Below are 17,505 nucleotides of genomic sequence, written 5' to 3' on the forward strand. Positions count from 1 at the left end.
TCTTCTTGCCTGGTTACCGGACAATGTGTTTCACTTCACACATTCACCCCTTCCACTCCTCCAGTCCCAGTTTCAAGCTTGGTCATGTTACTGCTTATTTGATACCCTGGGACCCAGTACAGTATATGGCTGAATTCATGTCAGTGAACTGCAGCACTCCCGTGTAATTATTTATTCACTATTGCATCCCAGTGGGTGAGTCAGGGAGGGTTTCACAGTGGAGTTACTTTGAAAACTGGATGGGGGTCTATCAGGTGAAAAGGAAAGCAAAAGCAGAGGCATATGTCAAGGCAGGGAAGTAGGCCAGAGCTTATGACTGAGGAGCAGTGGAAAATGCAGTGTGGTTAGAGAGGCATATGTCAAGGCTGGGAGGTACGACAGCGCTTGTAACTGAGGAACAGTGAAAATTTCAATGTGGTTAGAGTGTATGGTGTAGAATAGGTGATGCTAGTGGTAAAGAACCCGCCTGCCAGTGCAGGAGATGTAAGAGATGCTGGTTCCATCCCTGGGTTGGGAAGATACCCTGGAGCAGGGGATGTCAACCCACTCCAATATCCTTCCCTAGAGAATCCCATGGATAGAGGAGCCTGGCAGGCTATAGTCCATAGGGTCACAAAGAGTCAGACACGACTTAAGGGCCTTAGCACAAGCACACACAGAGTATAAGTGTGTACAGTTAGGGACCATGTATACCATATTACTAAATCTGTTCCTCACCTATTATAGTGGGGCTAGTGCCTGCCTCTAGGCCTGTTCTGAGAACCAGGTGGGCAATGTTATGAAAGAACTTAGTTCAGGCTTGATACGTAGAGATGTCTAATTTATGCGCGTTTCCTTTCCTATTTTCCTTCTTAGTTTAGATTTTGGACTTCCCTTGTGATTCAGTGGTTAAGAATTTCCCTGCCAATGCAGGGGACATGGGTTCAATCCAGGAAGAGTCCACATGCCGCAGAGCAAGTAAGGCTGTGAGCCACGACGGCTGAGCCCATGAGCCCTAGACCCCGTGCTCTGCAACAAAGCAGCCACTGCGGGAAGAAACCTGAGTTCACCAGCTGGAGAGTAGACCCTGCTCCCTGCAACTAGAGGAGGCCTGCATGCAGTAGTGAAGACCCAGTGCAGCCAAAAATGAATGCAATTTAAGAGTTTAGATGTTATCCCATAAGCAGGGGTAACATTTAAAATATTTAAATATTTAGGGAATTCCCTGGCAGTCCGGTGATTAAGACTTCCTTACTCTCACTGCCAAGGGCCTGGGTCTGATCCCTGAGTGGGGAACTAAGATCCCACAGGCTGCATGGTGTAGCAAAATTTAATTAACTAGCTAGCCACCTGTATAACCCAGGTTTCCCTGGTAGCTCAGTGGTAAAGAATCCACCTGCAATGCCAGACGGAGGAGGCAATGGCACCCCACTCCAGTACTCTTGCCTGGAAAATCCCATGGACAGAGGAGCCTGGTGAGCTGTAGTCCATGGGGTTGCACAAAGTCGGACACAACTGAAGAGACTTAGCAGCAGCAGCAGCAGCAATGCCGGAGACAAGGGTTTGATCCCTGGGTTAGGAAGATCCCATGCAGTAGGAAATGGCAACCCACTCCAGTATTCTTGCCTGGAAAATCCCATGGAGAGAGGAGCCCGTAGGGCTATACAGTCCATGGGGTCACAAAGAGTCAGGCATGACTTAGTGACTAAACAATAACAATACCCAGGTACCACCCAGTCAAAACAAATGTGGGTCACAACCAACCAACTGAGGGAATTCTTTCTAGGGACTAAGTGCCCTCAACTGGAGTAAAGGAAAGCACGGAAGCAGGAAAATCCAGCTGCACTGGGAAATGGTGGGTCCTTGATGTCCTCTAGGATTTTATCCACATCTAGTCCATGATAATCAATATCATACCCAAATAAGCTAATTTCACCTGTCTTTGTAGGCACATTGCTATGTGGCTGGCCTCAGTGCCACCCAAGAGAAAACTGAACTGGAGGGGAATGGAACTGACATGCTCAGCGTTCCATGTTAACTCTCTTTTCGATCCTCACCCAGTCTTGGGAGGTAAGGCATTCTCAAGTGTGTTTTATTGTTGTGGAAACTGAGGCTTTGATGGGTGGCTGATTCCTCAGCAGGTGGTGAGGTGCTTGTAGCAGAGGTCCCTCTTGCTCCCAAGTGTGCTCTCTTCTCTGTCACTCTGGGGTTCCAGAGTCCTCCTTTTCAGCTTAAGTTTTAAGGGCATTTACCATTTCTCACTCACTCATCCAGCCATCAAACCTGTTTAAGAAAAACAACTGAAAGGTATATTTTTATTTCACAAAAAAAGTGTGATGCGTGATACCCATCCTCTAACAAACTACAAACTTTTGGAATACAGAGTAAAAAGGAGATCCAATCAGTCTTGATGAGATAAAAATTTGGTTTCACAAAGTTGAAAAATCCATTACAAAGTCTCTGTTGTATAAATATAGTCTGTCTTGTCTTCAACGTAGAGTGAGACCAAAAAAAAAAAAGTTTTGTTGGCATAAGAAATCCCCTGGTCCTTTAATACACCAGTCTTCATTTGTACTCTCAGCCAAATACAAGTGACATCTACATGATAAGAGTTACATGTGTATTCTTGGACTCTAGGTAACTAAATGGAATTTAATATTTTATCTCCTGAGCCCACTCTCCCTCCCCTAAAAGCTTGTGCAAAACACTATAGTCTTGGTTTACTAAAGATTTTTCCCGTGTAAAATAACATGTGTGTGTTCTAAATTTGACTATGGGAATAGGTGTACAATTCTGTGAGTATACTAAAATCTGTTGAATTGTATGTTTTAAATGAGTGAATTGCATGGAATTTGAATTATACCTCAATAGAGCTATTAAAAAATATCTATCATTTCTAAGTTGCTAAGGGAGCAACAGATGACCATTATAGCATATCTCAGGAGTTCCTGGCAGGATGCAGGGAATATTTGCAGAATCGGTACACTAAGGGATATAGAAAGGAGATTTTTGAAGTATTATGATTAAGCCAGTGGAGTTTGAGGTTGCTCTAGGATCACTCGGTTTCAAGATGTCAGAATAAGGAAATCAATGGGGTAGGTATTTTTTTCTGATTGATTCTAGCACAGTCTGTGTACCTTCTGTGGCCTTTGTCACAAAATAAAAGCAGATGCCCGGGGCATTGTTGAGACTCTGGAAAACTTTAGGCTGGCACGCAGAAGCTGACTATCTGCCTCCATTGAGAGAAATTCCACCATGGCCACAGGTTCTGAGAGCCTGAGTCCCACAGGAGGAGGAAGAAATTAGATACCAAAGAAAAGCTTCTAGATTTATTGACTCAAAGGGACTGCCTGCATTCGGTGATGCTGTTTCTGGCCAGAAGTCACAGCAGGGTTCCAGTTCTCACAGACCCTTCTATAAGACCATTGCCAGGGCAGCAGGGGCGGGTCATTGTGCAGCAGACAAACCATTTACAAGTGTCATCTCCAAGCTGGTCACCAAATGGCCATTTGAAGACAGGCACAAACCATGGGCAACTGGGCCCTTGAACCAGGACGTCATTCTAGCCAAATAGTGAGGGGAGGAGAATTGCCATTGGTCGAAAGAAAAAGAGAACTGAAACTCTTGCTCTGGTTTTACCATTCTAGTTGAAGTTCATCACTTACACTTGTTGTGAAAGTCGAGAAAAGGGGCAAAGAGGCCATTCACTTTACTCACCTGTAAGAACGATGCTAGCAGAAGGTGGGGCCAGAAGTCATTTTCATTTTTTAGCACACAAAGCAAAGGAGAACACAAGCAGGAAAGACAGGGGCTTGAAAGTGCGAGGGTTCCCAGTTTGGTGAACACCTTGTTTAACTCCTCCAGCGTTTCCTCCTTGAAAACTGATCTGGATTTACTTACTGCTGGGGCACAGGCTAGAAGTCCATGCCTTCTTGGCCAGCCTACAGGTTGTTTGTTCTGTGGCCGAGCAGATGAACTAAGCTTAGAAGCAGGCACCATGGCCGCCCCAGGTCCAGCCCATTGTGGGCTGGTTTTCCAGTGTGGCCCCATTAAAACCTTGACCTGCTTGTGTTCTTCCAAAATATAATATGCGTGTTCCCTAATATGGTCCAAGCCTTTAGGTATGGGGTGCTCAAGGATGAGGAATTTTCCCCACTGGCAATGTTGTCATTTTTGGGTAAAAGCAAATAGAGAATAAAGCTAGAACATCTGAGGTTGGGGCTTACCTGGTTCCCTTTAGTGTCATATGGAGATGGTGGGAGGTTTAAAATATGAAAAACAAAAAGGCAGTGCTAGGGGGAGAAGAGATCCATCAGGGCTTTGGGCATTTTCTCGACAAACTTTTTCCTTTGGCTCCAGTGAGAACAGTTAGAGCTTACTCAAGAAAAGGGAATGAAGTACCCAGTTTAAAAAACAAAATAAAACCTTCCTTTATTGCCTCTTTGTGCTTATCAGGCCTTTTCTTACCCAGGGCTTACTCATCTGGCCCCCAGCCTGTCCATTATACCAGTTGGAGCCAGTTATCCAGGAGAGATGAATCCAGGCAACCAGGAAGATGGATGGTCCATCAGGGGATGCCAATACCCTCCTCACCCAGCCTCTCTCCCAAAGAGATCATGAGCTGAGGGCAATGATCAGGAGAAACTCCTGGCTGCTTCTGCCCTGAAATAAGAAGACAGCGGGAGCCATTTCTATACGTAAAAAGAGAGGAATACTTTTGTCCCAGAGCAATAAGAAATATGAGCAGATGAAGCTATGGCTCTGGCGGCTGGTCCATTTTGGGAAACAAGATGCAAGCAAGGGAGTAATATATAAACAAAGTGTGGGTATATTTGGCAGGTTTGAGGCAAGCAGAAAGGAAGGTTTGGATACTCTATAAAAAGAAAACAAAGATCTGGAATTCAAACTTCTTCTGATAAGGCCACGACGAAGAGATTTCCAGCAGTGGGTGCTGCAGGAGGGTGGCACCCACGTTGCCACAGGCTTGCAAGGTGATGTGCCCAGGTGAGGAGGCAGGTGAGGCAGGGCAGTGTCCCTCACAGGTCCATGTCTGGGCCTCCTGAGGATGTCTTCAGTGGCACCGAGTCAAACCCATCAGGAGTCCTCTGAAAGAGAGATGGTGACAGGAGCTGGCTGCTGCACATGGGCAAGTTTGGGGAACAAAGGAGAGAAATGGAAGAGGCAACAGAAAGAACCCTCCTGAAATTCCTGCTTTCAGTGGCTCCGTGGAAACAGGAACATAAGATAGCCTCTATTCCTCTTGCTCCCTTCAGTCAGTCAGAGGATGAGAAATATCTTTAAACCCCTTGTTTTGCATCTTTGTTGAATTCTAGAAGTTCCAGAAAGACCTAAGCGTCCCAGGGTAAACTATTCTCCCATTGGTTAAACAAAAAGCATTCAAGGTCTAAGGAGGCCAAGGGAGTTACCCTGGAAGGTCAGCACAAAGGGAATGAGATTCGGCCAAGTAAACACCTACCCACCTTCCTTTCCTTTTCTGTTGCCACCCTCTCCACCCAGGTTGGATAAATTGGTCAGGGCAGCAGTGAACTGTGGGTGCTGGCAGAGTGGGGCTGCAGAGGGCGATGACGCTGGAGGAATTACTCGAATGCTCTCTGCTTGCCCCAGGCCCAGCGACACTGTGGTCTGTCTTATGTTTATGAGCTTCAGACTCATTCAGCCACACATACAGAGTCAGCTCTCCCAGTTCAGAACTGTTCAAGAGTGAACAACTTAGATGAAGCTGTAACTCAGCCTCCAAAGGACAGGGGCCTGACACCCAGGAGACAGGACCCTCCATTGGCCAAAGGAGAGCCTCACTTCTACCAGAAGTTGACCCTAGAGGTCATCCCTTCCCCTCCCTCCAAAATACAAAAAGGTTTTTGGTTTATTGTTTTGTTTTGGTTTGGGGGGGATGGAGGGTGATTCTGAACCGCATGGGTGGTTCAGTACTCCTTCTGGAAGTTAAAAGGCCCAAACAGCCCATCCACTGGAGTGCATGTTGGCAGAGAAGGAGCCTTGTGCAGAGCAGTCCTGGGCCTCAGGGGAAAAAAGTATTTGTGTGAAAATACAGAAGACAGAAGCCAGGATTCTCAAGGCGGGAGGATAGAAGAGTATGGAGGGTAGAGAGCAGAACAGTGGTCCCTAAACAGTCGGGGGTCTCAGTGCCCTAGGACTGATGTCTTCTCCTGGCCTCCAAGGTGACCTCAGTGCACTGGCCACCCTCCCTACCTTGGAGGTAAATGATTTGATCTTCCCAAAGAGTGACTTTTTGCTGGTAAAGATGAGGTCATCCTCCACATCCTCGCCTTCCATGATGGCACAGCTGTCAGCGGCTGGCAGGTCACAGTCCTTGAGGGTAGCATTCATCACCAGCTTGGAGTACTTGTACTCTAGCCTATGAAACAAGCGAATGGGGAAGACAAGACACCAAACTGTAATAAAAGGAAAAGGAGAAAAGTTGGGCTAAAAGGAGATATTTCCTTGCCATGGGTGATGGAACTGAAACATAGCAAAATGGTGGTAGGCTGGGGATTTGGCTAGGAAATCTGATTCCCAAGTCAGGGATCTTTTCCCTTAAGTCTAGGTGTTTCTATGATTTCAAAGCTGAACAGAAACCAGGAAACGGTAAAAGCATTTTTATCATTAATAATAGCAAATTAAGAATTTTCTTTGCATTTCTTTTGAGATCTAACAGCTTTTCATAGACTGCCATGTGGTACCATCCCTGTTTAGGAGTTAAGATGCATACGTGTGTGCTGAGTCACTTCAGTTGTGTCTGACTCTTTGTGACCCCATGGACTGTAGACCATCAGGCTCCCTTGTCCATGGGATTCTCCAGGCAAGAATCCTGGAGTGGGTTGCCATGCCCTCCTCCAGGGGATCTTCCTGGAGGAACTGAACCCATGTCTCCTGCATAGCAGGCAGATTCTTTACTGCTGAGCCACTGCGGAAGCCCTGAGGAGTCACCATAACCAAGGCACATACTGGATGAGCGGCTCAACAAGCCTCTGGCCAGAGTCACAGGGACTGTAAGGTGAGGTGAAGTCACTCAGTCATGTCCGACTCTTTGTGACCTCGTGGACTGTAACCTACTAGGCTCCTCCGTCCATGGGATTCTCCAGGCAAGAATACTGGAGTGGGTTGCCATTTTCTTCTCCAGGGGATCTTCCCGACCCAGGGATCAAACCCGGGTCTCCCGCATTGCAGGCAGATGCTTTAACCTCTGAGCCACCAGGGACCAAAGAGCAGCCCTGTGAATTTATACTCTCAGATACTCTCCTCCCAGCTCAACAATCCAGCCTTGGCCATCCCCAAACCCATCACGTACTTTTGATTCTTTTTCCAAAAGTAGCAGGTCAAGACGGTGAGCAGGATGGCGGTGCAGGTGCCTGCGGAGATGCCCACTTTCAGCCAGAAGTCTATTGTTTTGCAGATGGTGACTCTCTGCTCAGGCAGGGAGATGCCACCAGAGCACAGCTTTGGTTCTCGCCACACGTAAGTAGTCTTCTGTTGGGGAGAAAAACGAGGAACTCAGATATCACACTCACCTGTCTTCTGGGAAGTCCCCAAGCAGAGACACCTACCTGGATGCCAGCCACGCAGCTGCTGACGATAGCATGGTAATCGGCAGTTGAGCAGAGGGGGCAAGCGGCCACGCTCTCCCACAGGAAGTGGAAGTTACAGCCATCACAGGTCCCATCGGAGCACTTGCTAACAGAGCAGAAAGGAGACTTGAGCGCGTGCGCTGGACCAACAGTCTAATAACAGGAAGATCTGGCTGGAGTCCTATCATTTCATAAATTGCCTGATCCGTCTTCTCCTTGTCAGACTGTCAGTTCCATCGTGACCCTTCAAACTAGTTCTTCGCCTTCGTTTTGCTCTCTGATTTCCCTGATGATAAGAGGCCTTTCCAGCCTTCATCGGGGCCCCCACCCTCTGCCCGTATGTTTCTCCCAACATCAGATGAGAACTCATGTAAGCTGTCTGAGCTCTAGCACAGCTGCCCAACTAACCCCTCAGAAGCTCCTGTTCTCCCCATGGACATGGGACATTTTGCAAAAGTCACTTTTTTCTTTCATTTTAAAGTTTTTATTTTCTACTGGGGTATAGCTGATTAACAATGTTGTGAGAGTTTCCGGTGAACAGTGAAGGGACTCAGCCATACATGTACGTGTATCCATTCTCCCCCAAACTCCATCCAGGCTGCCACATAACATTGAGCAGAGTTCCCTGTGCTGTGCAGTAGGACCTTGTTGTTTATCCATTTTAAATACAGCAGTGTGTAGAGCTTCCTGTGGAGGGTTGGGTGTGAGGGGCCAGTGTTTGGGAATGAACTTCAGGTCACTGCTGCCTGCAATGTACTTTACTGTAATGTTTGCAACAAGAGTAGTGACCATACATTTTAACACCACTGCTGGGTCACAGTGTGCCCCTTGGCTCCCCATCTCCCTGATCAGCATTGCCTAGCACAGCATTTTCCAAACCATCTTCCTTAAGACATGGGTACCCTCAAGATGTCAGTGTTAAGTGAAAAGAGGAAGGTAGGGGGGAAGGTGGTGGTTGTTGTTTAGTTGATAAGTCATGTCTGATTCTATCACAACCCCATGGACTGTGGCCCACTAGTCTCCTCTCTCCATGGGGTATCCCAGGCAAGAGTACTGCAGTGTGTTGCCATTTCCTTCTCCAGGGGATCTTCCTGGAGGATAGAACTCTCATCTCCTTCATTGGCAGGCAGATTCTTTACCACTGAGCCACGAGGGAAGCCTGGGGCTTCCTGTAATCAAATTAGTTCAAGAGTCCTTGATTTAGTGCCCTTGGCTATTAAATTCAAAATTGGGTCTTTCAGCTGTAGATTCTTAGGATTCCCTAAACTTTACTAATTTGATAATAAGAAGGATCTCTTATCTCATTGAAGAAAGTAGGGAAAACCACTAGATCATTCAGGTATGACCTAAATCAAATTCCATATGATTATACAGTGGAAGTGAGAAATAGATTTAAGGGACTAGATCTGATAGATAGAGTGTCTGATGAACTATGGATGGAGGTTCGTGACATTGTACAGGAGACGGGGATCAAGACCATCCCCAAGAAAAAGAAATGCAAAAAAGCAAAATGGCTGTCTGGGGAGGCCATATAAGTAGCTGTGAAAAGAAGAGAGGCGAAAAGCAAAGGAGAAAAGGAAAGATATAAGGATCTGAATGGAGAGTTCCAAAGAATAGCAAGGAGAGATAAGAAAGCCTTCCTCAGCAGTCAATGCAAAGAAATAGAGGAAAACAACAGAATGGGAAAGACTAGAGATCTCTTCAAGAAAATTAGAGATACCAAGGGAACACTTCATGCAAAGATGGGCTCGATAAAGGACAGAAATGGTATGGACCTAATAGAAGCAGAAGATATTAAGAAGAGGTGGCAAGAATACATAGAAGAACTGCACAAAAAAGATCTTCATGACCCAGATAATCATGATGGTGTGATCACTCACCTAGAGCCAGACATCCTGGAGTGTGAAGTCAAGTGGGCCTTAGAAAGCATCACTATGAACAAAGCTAGTGGAGGTGATGGAATGCCATTGAGCTATTTCAAATCCTGAAAGATGATGCTGTGAAAGTGCTGCACTCAATATGCCAGCAAATTTGGAAAACTCAGCAGTGGCCACAGGACTGGAAAAGGTCAGTTTTCATTCCAATCCCAAAGAAAGGCGATGCCAAAGAATGCTCAAACTACTGCACAATTGCACTCATCTCACATGCTAGTAAAGTAATGCTCAAAATTCTCCAAGCTAGGCTTCAGCAATACATGAACCGTGAACTTCCAGATGTTCAAGATGGTTTTAGAAAAGGCAGAGGAACCAGAGATCAAATTGCCAACATCCGCTGGATCATGGAAAAAGCAAGAGAGTTCCAGAAAAACATCTATTTCTGCTTTATTGACTATGCCAAAGCCTTTGACTGTGTGGATCACAATAAACTGTGGAAAATTCTGAAAGAGATGGGAATACCGGACCACCTGACCTCCCTCTTGAGAAATCTGTATGCAGTTCAGGAAGCAACAGTTAGAACTGGACATGGAACAACAGACTGGTTCCAAATAGGAAAAGGAGGATATCAAGGCTGTATATTGTCACCTGCTTATTTAACTTACATGCAGAGTACATCATGAGAAACGCTGGGCTGGAAAAAGCACAAGCTGGAATCAAGATTGCTGGGAGAAATATCACTAACCTCAGATATGCAGATGACACCACCCTTATGGCAGAAAGTGAAGAGGAGCTAAAAAGCCTCTTGATGAAAGTGAAAGAAGAGAGTGAAAAAGTTGGCTTAAAGCTCAACATTCAGAAAACGAAGATCATGGCATCTGGTCCCATCACTTCTTGGGAAATAGATGGGGAAACAGTGGAAACAGTGTCAGACTTTATTTTTGGGGGCTCCAAAATCATTGCAGATGGTGACTGCAGCCATGAAATTAAAAGACGCTTATTCCTTGGGATAAAAGTTATGACCAACCTAGATAGCTATTCAAAAGCAGAGACATTACTTTGCCAACAAAGGTCTGTCTAGTCAAGGCTATGGTTTTTCCAGTGGTATGGATGTATGGATGTGAGAGTTGGACTGTGAAGAAAGCTGAGTGCTGAGGAACTGATGCTTTTGAACTGTGGTGTTGGAGAAGACTCTTGAGAGTCCCTTGGACTGCAAGGAGATCCAACCAGTCCATTCTGAAGGAGATCAGTCCTGGGTGTTCTTTGGAAGGACTGATGCTGAGGCTGAAACTCCAATACTTTGGCCACCTCATGCAAAGATCTGACTCATTGGAAAAGACTCTGATGCTGGGAGGGATTGGGGGCAGGAGGAGAAGGGGACAAGAGGATGAGATGGCTGGATGGCATCACTGACTCGATGGACATGAGTTTGAGTGAACTCTGGGAGCTGGTGATGGACAGGGAGGCTTGGCGTGCTGCAATTCATGGGGTTGCAAAGAGTCGGACACGACTGAATGACTGAACTGAACTGAACTGATTATCTCATTGAGCTTCCCTGGTGGCTCAGATGGTAAAGCACCCGGCTGCAGTGTGCGAGACCCTGCCGGGGTCCATCCCTGAGTTGGGAAGATCCTTTGGAGGAGGGTATGCCAACCCACTCAAGTATTCTTGCCTGGAGAGTCCCCATGGACAGAAGAGCCTGGTGGGCTACAGTCCATGGGGTCACAAAGAGTGACTGAGCAACTAAACACATTATCTCATTATCTCCAGTCTCATTACCTCATTTAATCCTCATAACAACCCCCTGAAGGAATTTATTATCATCCTCATTTTGCAAATAAAGAAGAGGCCTAGAGAAGATAAGAACTATGTCCATAACAGAGCCGGCAAGTATAGGAGGGGAATTGAATCTGGCCCTCAGCCCTAGCCGTTAGTCACTCTGCTACACAGCTGCCCACACACTCTAGACAGTGAGGATAGCTTCTGCTCTTCTGCTCCTTCCTTGACATCTAAAGATCGAGTGTTTGGAACCACGACTGTGTCCCCAAGAGCCCATTAATGGAGCGCAGACGATTTTCTCTTTTGCTCGTCTTCGGTAATCTCTGTTTGGTCCTTGGGATGGAGTGATGCCAAGGAAGGGAGGCTGTATCACATCCCTTTACCTTGGCAGTGACAGACTTCCAGGAGCAGGCTTGAGGGGGCTGCATCTGACTCGGATGGTGGTTGACCTCCCAGAGCTGCAAGACTGGGTCACATCATTGGACCTGCAGAGCAAACAGCCCCCATGGGGGAAAGAGTCACTCACTGGTGCCGTTGGAGAGCTGCTAAGTGAAGTTAGCATGGAGCAGATGCCTGGCTGGGGAAGTCTGGTCTGACACATAGGAGAGAGTGGGGGTCAGGTAGATCTGGTCAAGGGGAAATGCACTGGTCTAGGAAACGCCGTGCTGTGCTCAGTTGCTCAGTCATGTCTGACTCTTTAGCGACCTCATGGACTATTGCCCATCAGGCTCCTCTGTCCATGGGATTTCCCAGGCAAGAGGACTGGAGTGGGTTGCCATGCCCTCCTCCAGGGCATCTTCCCCACCCCGGGATCAAACCTGTTGTCTTCTGTGTCTCCTGCATTGCAGGTGGACTGTTTGCCACTGAGCCACCGGGGAAGCACTAGGAAAGGCTAGCAGATGCATTAAGATTGGAATCTCCTTAGGCGGGAGGGGTTGTCCACCCCAGATCATCCAATATTCCTCACTGCCACCAGGGGCACACCTGCCCCAGTAATACCCAAGTAGCTGGGCTGGGGAACTCTCAGCCTTTAGAGCTCTCTGCTGGGCGGGTCTGCTAGACCTTGTTCTGGCTTGATAAGCAGTAGGTGGCTAAAGACGGAGGGACGCCACAGAGATTGTGGAGAAGCCCTGGGTTTCACTTGCATTAGCCTGGCCTCTCATTTTCACCTATAAAAGAAGATCACGTCCGGTATTCCCAGGGACTCCGGGTGGAAAAGTTCAGCTGGGGAGGTGATGCCATCCAGAATCATATCTGTTGTCACCCCTGCCAAATTAGAGCTCCTAATTAGTTCTCACTAGTAGCACTTAGCTGGCAACCACTTTAGTTCTTCCAATACCTGTTCACATCCCACCTTCCTTCATCTCATCACATCCCTGAGTGGCTCAGGAGAGGGCAAACCAAAGGTTTATCAGTGGCCCCAGGGGCCCTTGGTACCCCCGGATGGAGTAGGAAACAGAGGTCAGGAGGTTGGGCCCCTCACCTGGGGCCTTTTAGCTTAGAGTCTGGGAGCCTCACTCACTCTTCACACAGACACACACTCAAACAGGTGAGAAAGATGGAGGTACTCACCGATAAGCCGGTCTGCGAGGCTGACAGGCTGCGAGGACACCCCGGCCTTGTAGCCTGTCACCTCTGGGGGAATGATGACCGCCTGGCACACGTAGGCTGTGATGGGTTTGGAGAAACCGGACTCACCCTCGGGGATCCGGAGGTCGGTGACATTGTCAGTGCACACAGACATTTTCTTACCCTGGGCAGGGGGGTGCAGGAGGAAGTGGGAGGGAATGTGTGGTCACAGAAGAAATCCCTAAAGGGAACAGGGAACAGTTTCTCCACGTTTAAAACTTTAGCCTTCTAAGAGCATGCTGCAGTGGAATGATTCATCCCCGTGCTAATTACAAGACAGATTTTAAAAGATAAAAAAAGCTAAGAATAAGGCCTGGGTGTCCTCGTTTCTGGAACTCTGGCCCAGAGATCCCCAGTCTTTTATTTCCTTGGAATCACCTGGAGCCCCTTATGAGCAGTGTTGGGATGGTGGCAAACTGATTGGCAGATCTAATCTAGCAGCCTACCAGTTAAGGGCTTTCCTTATCCTAGTCAGATTTCTAGGCAGATCCTGAAATGTGTAACTGATCTCATGAAATTGATTTGGGCATCTGGCCTGCTTCCCATTCACTCTCCGTGTCTTCCATGGAGCTGTGATTCTACCATACTTATCTTGGGAGAGGAAATGGCAACCCACTCCAGCATTGTTGCCTGGAAAATTCCATGGACAGAGGAGCCTGGTGGGCTACAGTCCATGGGGTCACAAAGAGTCAGATAAGACTGAGTGACTAACACTTTCTTTTCTTATCTTGGGAGGACTTTCCAGAGTGTCCTGGGGGTTAAAACAAACCCCATAACCAGCCCTCTTCCTGCCTTGAGGTAGAACATCTTAGGACCAATTGGAACCTATTCTATTTAAAAATATTTATCAGCAGAAGAAAGACTGCTTCTCCGCCAGTCCGTAACAACGCAAACTCTATAGAGTAGAACTCAGGAGAACAGTGGGAACTGGACTCCTTGTTTGAGAGTTTGTAATAGAAGAAATATTGAGATATTTTTCCTTCAAAATCCTTTAAATTTATAGATGAATTATAATTTGTTTGCTAATATAAGGTCACTTGTTCAATATTTTAAATTGAAGTGGACTAAGCATTATAATGCAGGATTTTCAAAATGATAAATTTAATTAGAAATAGACCCAAGTTGCTAAATCTGGTGTCTTACTTCCTTTTCAAGATTGTAAGAATCAGAAAAGGAACATGAGAACAGAAAGGTATCTTTACATTATATAAGAATAAGCAAAGAAAATAAAACTCACAGACTCTCCAAATTTCCATCTTTTCTCTCCCAACTCACCCAACGAAACTTTTGCTACATGGGGCTTGCTTTAATTAGTCTCCAGTTCCCAAGTTATCACTAACTGTCACTTCAGAGCCTTTCTTTTAACTTCTTCAAAGACTTTTTAAAAACAGGACAGAGACATTTGTCTCTAATCTTTCACAGATAGTTTATTTCTTGGCATGTTCTCTCTATAAACACAAACCAGCTATTTTGCATGTTGCAGAAGATGGGTAGAAGCTGTGTGGTGTAAAGGCCTTACCTCTACATAGAGTCACAGATTAAATGTTCAAGATGCTGTTTATTTTGCAACATTTGAAACTAACTTTCCAACCTCTGAACATGGCTTGTTAGTAATTTAGTCAAGTGCAGTGGTGGTGTGATTACCCTTTACAAATATTTCCTCCTTTTAAATTTGTATCCAGAATATTTGCGGCATCTTGAAATGCTAATGGTAACATGTAGTGTCAGCAAAGATACATGTAGATGAAATTATGAGTAGTTTATTTTATCCAGCTTCTAGAAAACAAAAGACAGGTGTCATGATTTCTGAAGACTACTTTTTTAAGGAAAAAAATCTCCTGCATAGTTTTTTTTTTAATTGAAGTATCGTTGATGTATGAGTATAGTTTTTATATAATCATTTTATATAATGGAATAAAGGTCATTTTATATATATTTTATATATCATTTTATATATATTTTATATATCATTTTATATAAGGGAATAAGGTCAGGGAGGAGTTAATGTACACCTTATTCTACTTTATTTAAGTAATTAACTTATTTTGGCTGTGCTGTGCGGCTTGTGGGATCTTAGTTCCCTGACCAGGGACCAAACCCAGGCCCCAGCAGGAAACACACCAAGTCTTACCCACTGGACCGCCAGGGAATTCCCCACACATTATTTAATTTAATTTATTTCTTAATTCCCCTCATCTGATTTCAAATACGTTCATTTTCCTAAATGTTTATAATCCAAATGATCTGATTTTAGAGGAGAAAGTCCTCAGGAAGAATAATAACCATTTGAAAATCTCTGAATCTGCCCCATCCGCTGCTATCTGAACCTCCTATGTCCTCTGGCCTCTGATTCGCTGGCGCCCCCCTTTCTGTTCTCACGCTGTCTGTCCTATACAGCTTACCTGATTTCCGCAGAGACTGAGGGTAAAGTGGTGGAAGTATTTCAGTCCTTTGGAAGTGAAGCTTGGCCCTCCAGCCAGAGAGATGGTCTTTTCCAAAGCCGAGAAGTTGTACTCGAAAGTCCTGGTTGGAGTGCTGACTGAGAAGGTGCAGTCGCTGTAGCACAGAGAGTGTATCTGAGGGGAGAGGGGCCATCAGGCTGGCAGGGCCTCGAAGGGGCCCTGGAGAGCGGTGCTAGTCACCCCAGCCTGGTCCAGCCCAGGCAGGGTGAGAGAAGAGGAAGCGTGGATTAGGGGTGGGCATTGAAAGATGCGAAAGAGGAGCGAGGGAGGCTGTGTACATCTTGCCATGCCAGTATTAGCACATATATGATGTATGAACCTCTCATTTTCCAGTGGGTAGTCGGATCAGATTCTGTACCTTGTTCCTATGCCTAGATTATAAAACTCCCTCAAGAAACAAGATAGCCCTTCTTATGTTTAAGCAGAAACTCACCTAGAGCCAGACATCCTGGGATGTGAAGTCAAGTGGGCCTTAGAAAGCATCACTATGAACAAAGCTAGTGGAGGTGATGGAATTCCAGTGGAGCTATTTCAAATCCTAAAAGATGATGCTGTGAAAGTGCTGCACTCAATATGCCAGCAAATTTAGAAAACTGAGCAGTGGCCACAGGACTGGAAAAGGTCAGTTTTCATTCCAATCCCAAAGTTAGGCAAAGCGAAAGAATGCTCAAACTACTGCACAATTGCACTCATCTCACACACTAGCAAAGTAATGCTCAAAATTCTCCAAGCCAGGCTTCAGCAATACATGAACTGTGAACTTCCAGATGTTCAAGGTGGTTTTAGAAAAGGCAGAGGAACCAGAGATCAAATTGTCAACATCCACTGGATCATCAAAAAAGCAAGAGAATTTCAGAAAAACATCTATTTCTGTTTTATTGACTGTGCCAAAGCCTTTGACTGTGTGGATCACAATAAACTGTGGAAAATTCTGAAAGAGATGGGAATACCAGGCCACCTGACCTGCCTCTTGAGAAATCTGTATGCAGTTCAGGAAGCAACAGTTAGAACTGGACATGGAACAACAGACTGGTTCCAAATAAGAAAAAGAGTATGTCAAGGCTGTATATTGTCACCTAGCTTATTTAACTTACATGCAGAGTACATCATGAGAAATGCTGGGCTGGATGAAGCACAAGCTGGAATCAAGATTGCTGGGACAAATATCACTAACTTCAGATATGCAGATGACACCATCCTTATGGCAGAAAGTGAAGAACTAAAGAGCCTCTTGATGAAAGTGAAAGAGGAGAGTGAAAAAGTTGGCTTAAAGCTCAACATTCAGAAAACGAAGATCATGGCATCTGGTCCCATCACTTCATGGGAAACAGATGGGGAAACAGTGGAAACAGTGTCAGACTTTAATTTTTTGGGCTCCAAAATCACTGCAGACAGTGACTGTAGCCATGAAATTAAAAGACGCTTATTCCTTGGGAGAAAAGTTATGACCAACCTAGACAGCATATTAAAAAGCAGAGACATTACTTTGCCAACAAAGGTCTGTCTAGTCAAGGCTATGGTTTTTCCTGTGGTCATGTATGGATGTGAGAGTTGGACAATAAAGAAAGCTGAACACCGAAGAATTGATGCTTCTGAACTGTGGTGTTGGAGAAGACTCTTGAGAGTCCCTTGGACTGCAAGGAGATCCAACCAGTCCATCTTAAAGGAAATCAGTCCTGTATATTCATTGGAAGGACTGATGTTGAAACCGAAACTCCAATACTTTGGCCACCTGATGCAAAGAGCTAACTCATTTGAAAAGACCTTGATGCTGGGAAAGATTGAAGGTGGGAGGAGAAGGGGACGAGAGAGGATGAGGTGGTTGGATGGCATCACTGACTCAATGGACATGAGTTTGAATAACTCCAGGAGTTGGTGAACTCCTTCCCTAGTGGCTCAGAGGGTAAAGCGTCCGCCTGCAATGCGGGAGACCTGGGTTCGATTCCTGGGTCGGGAAGATCCCCTGGAGAAGGAAATGGCAATCCACTCCAGTACTATTGCCTGGAAAATCCCATGGACAGAGGAGCCTGGTAGGCTACAGTCCATGGGGTCGCAAAGATTTGGACACAACTGAGCGACTTCACTTTCCAGGAGTTGGTGATGGACAGGGAGGCCCAGGAGTGCTGCAGTCCCTGGGGTAGCAAAGAGTCGGATACGACTGAGTGACTGAACTGAACT

The 17,505-nt window shown here is 45.9% G+C and overlaps 1 protein-coding gene across 1 annotated transcript in view; it reads right to left on the minus strand.

The window, feature by feature from the left end:
- Positions 1–5,015: 5,015 nt before the first annotated feature.
- ELAPOR1 (endosome-lysosome associated apoptosis and autophagy regulator 1) overlaps positions 5,016–17,505 on the minus strand; it is a 75,728-nt gene continuing 63,238 nt past the window's right edge. The window contains exons 15-22 of the mRNA XM_052637495.1: positions 15,268–15,441; positions 12,809–12,989; positions 12,406–12,502; positions 11,620–11,721; positions 7,563–7,689; positions 7,307–7,485; positions 6,208–6,373; positions 5,016–5,084 (exon numbers count right to left, since the gene is read on the minus strand). Of these exons, the coding sequence (XP_052493455.1) occupies positions 5,016–5,084; positions 6,208–6,373; positions 7,307–7,485; positions 7,563–7,689; positions 11,620–11,721; positions 12,406–12,502; positions 12,809–12,989; positions 15,268–15,441 (1,095 nt within the window). The remainder of the gene's footprint in view (positions 5,085–6,207; positions 6,374–7,306; positions 7,486–7,562; positions 7,690–11,619; positions 11,722–12,405; positions 12,503–12,808; positions 12,990–15,267; positions 15,442–17,505) is intronic.

Source organism: Budorcas taxicolor, chromosome 3, assembly GCF_023091745.1.
Source record: "Budorcas taxicolor isolate Tak-1 chromosome 3, Takin1.1, whole genome shotgun sequence".
NCBI lineage: Eukaryota > Metazoa > Chordata > Mammalia > Artiodactyla > Bovidae > Budorcas > Budorcas taxicolor.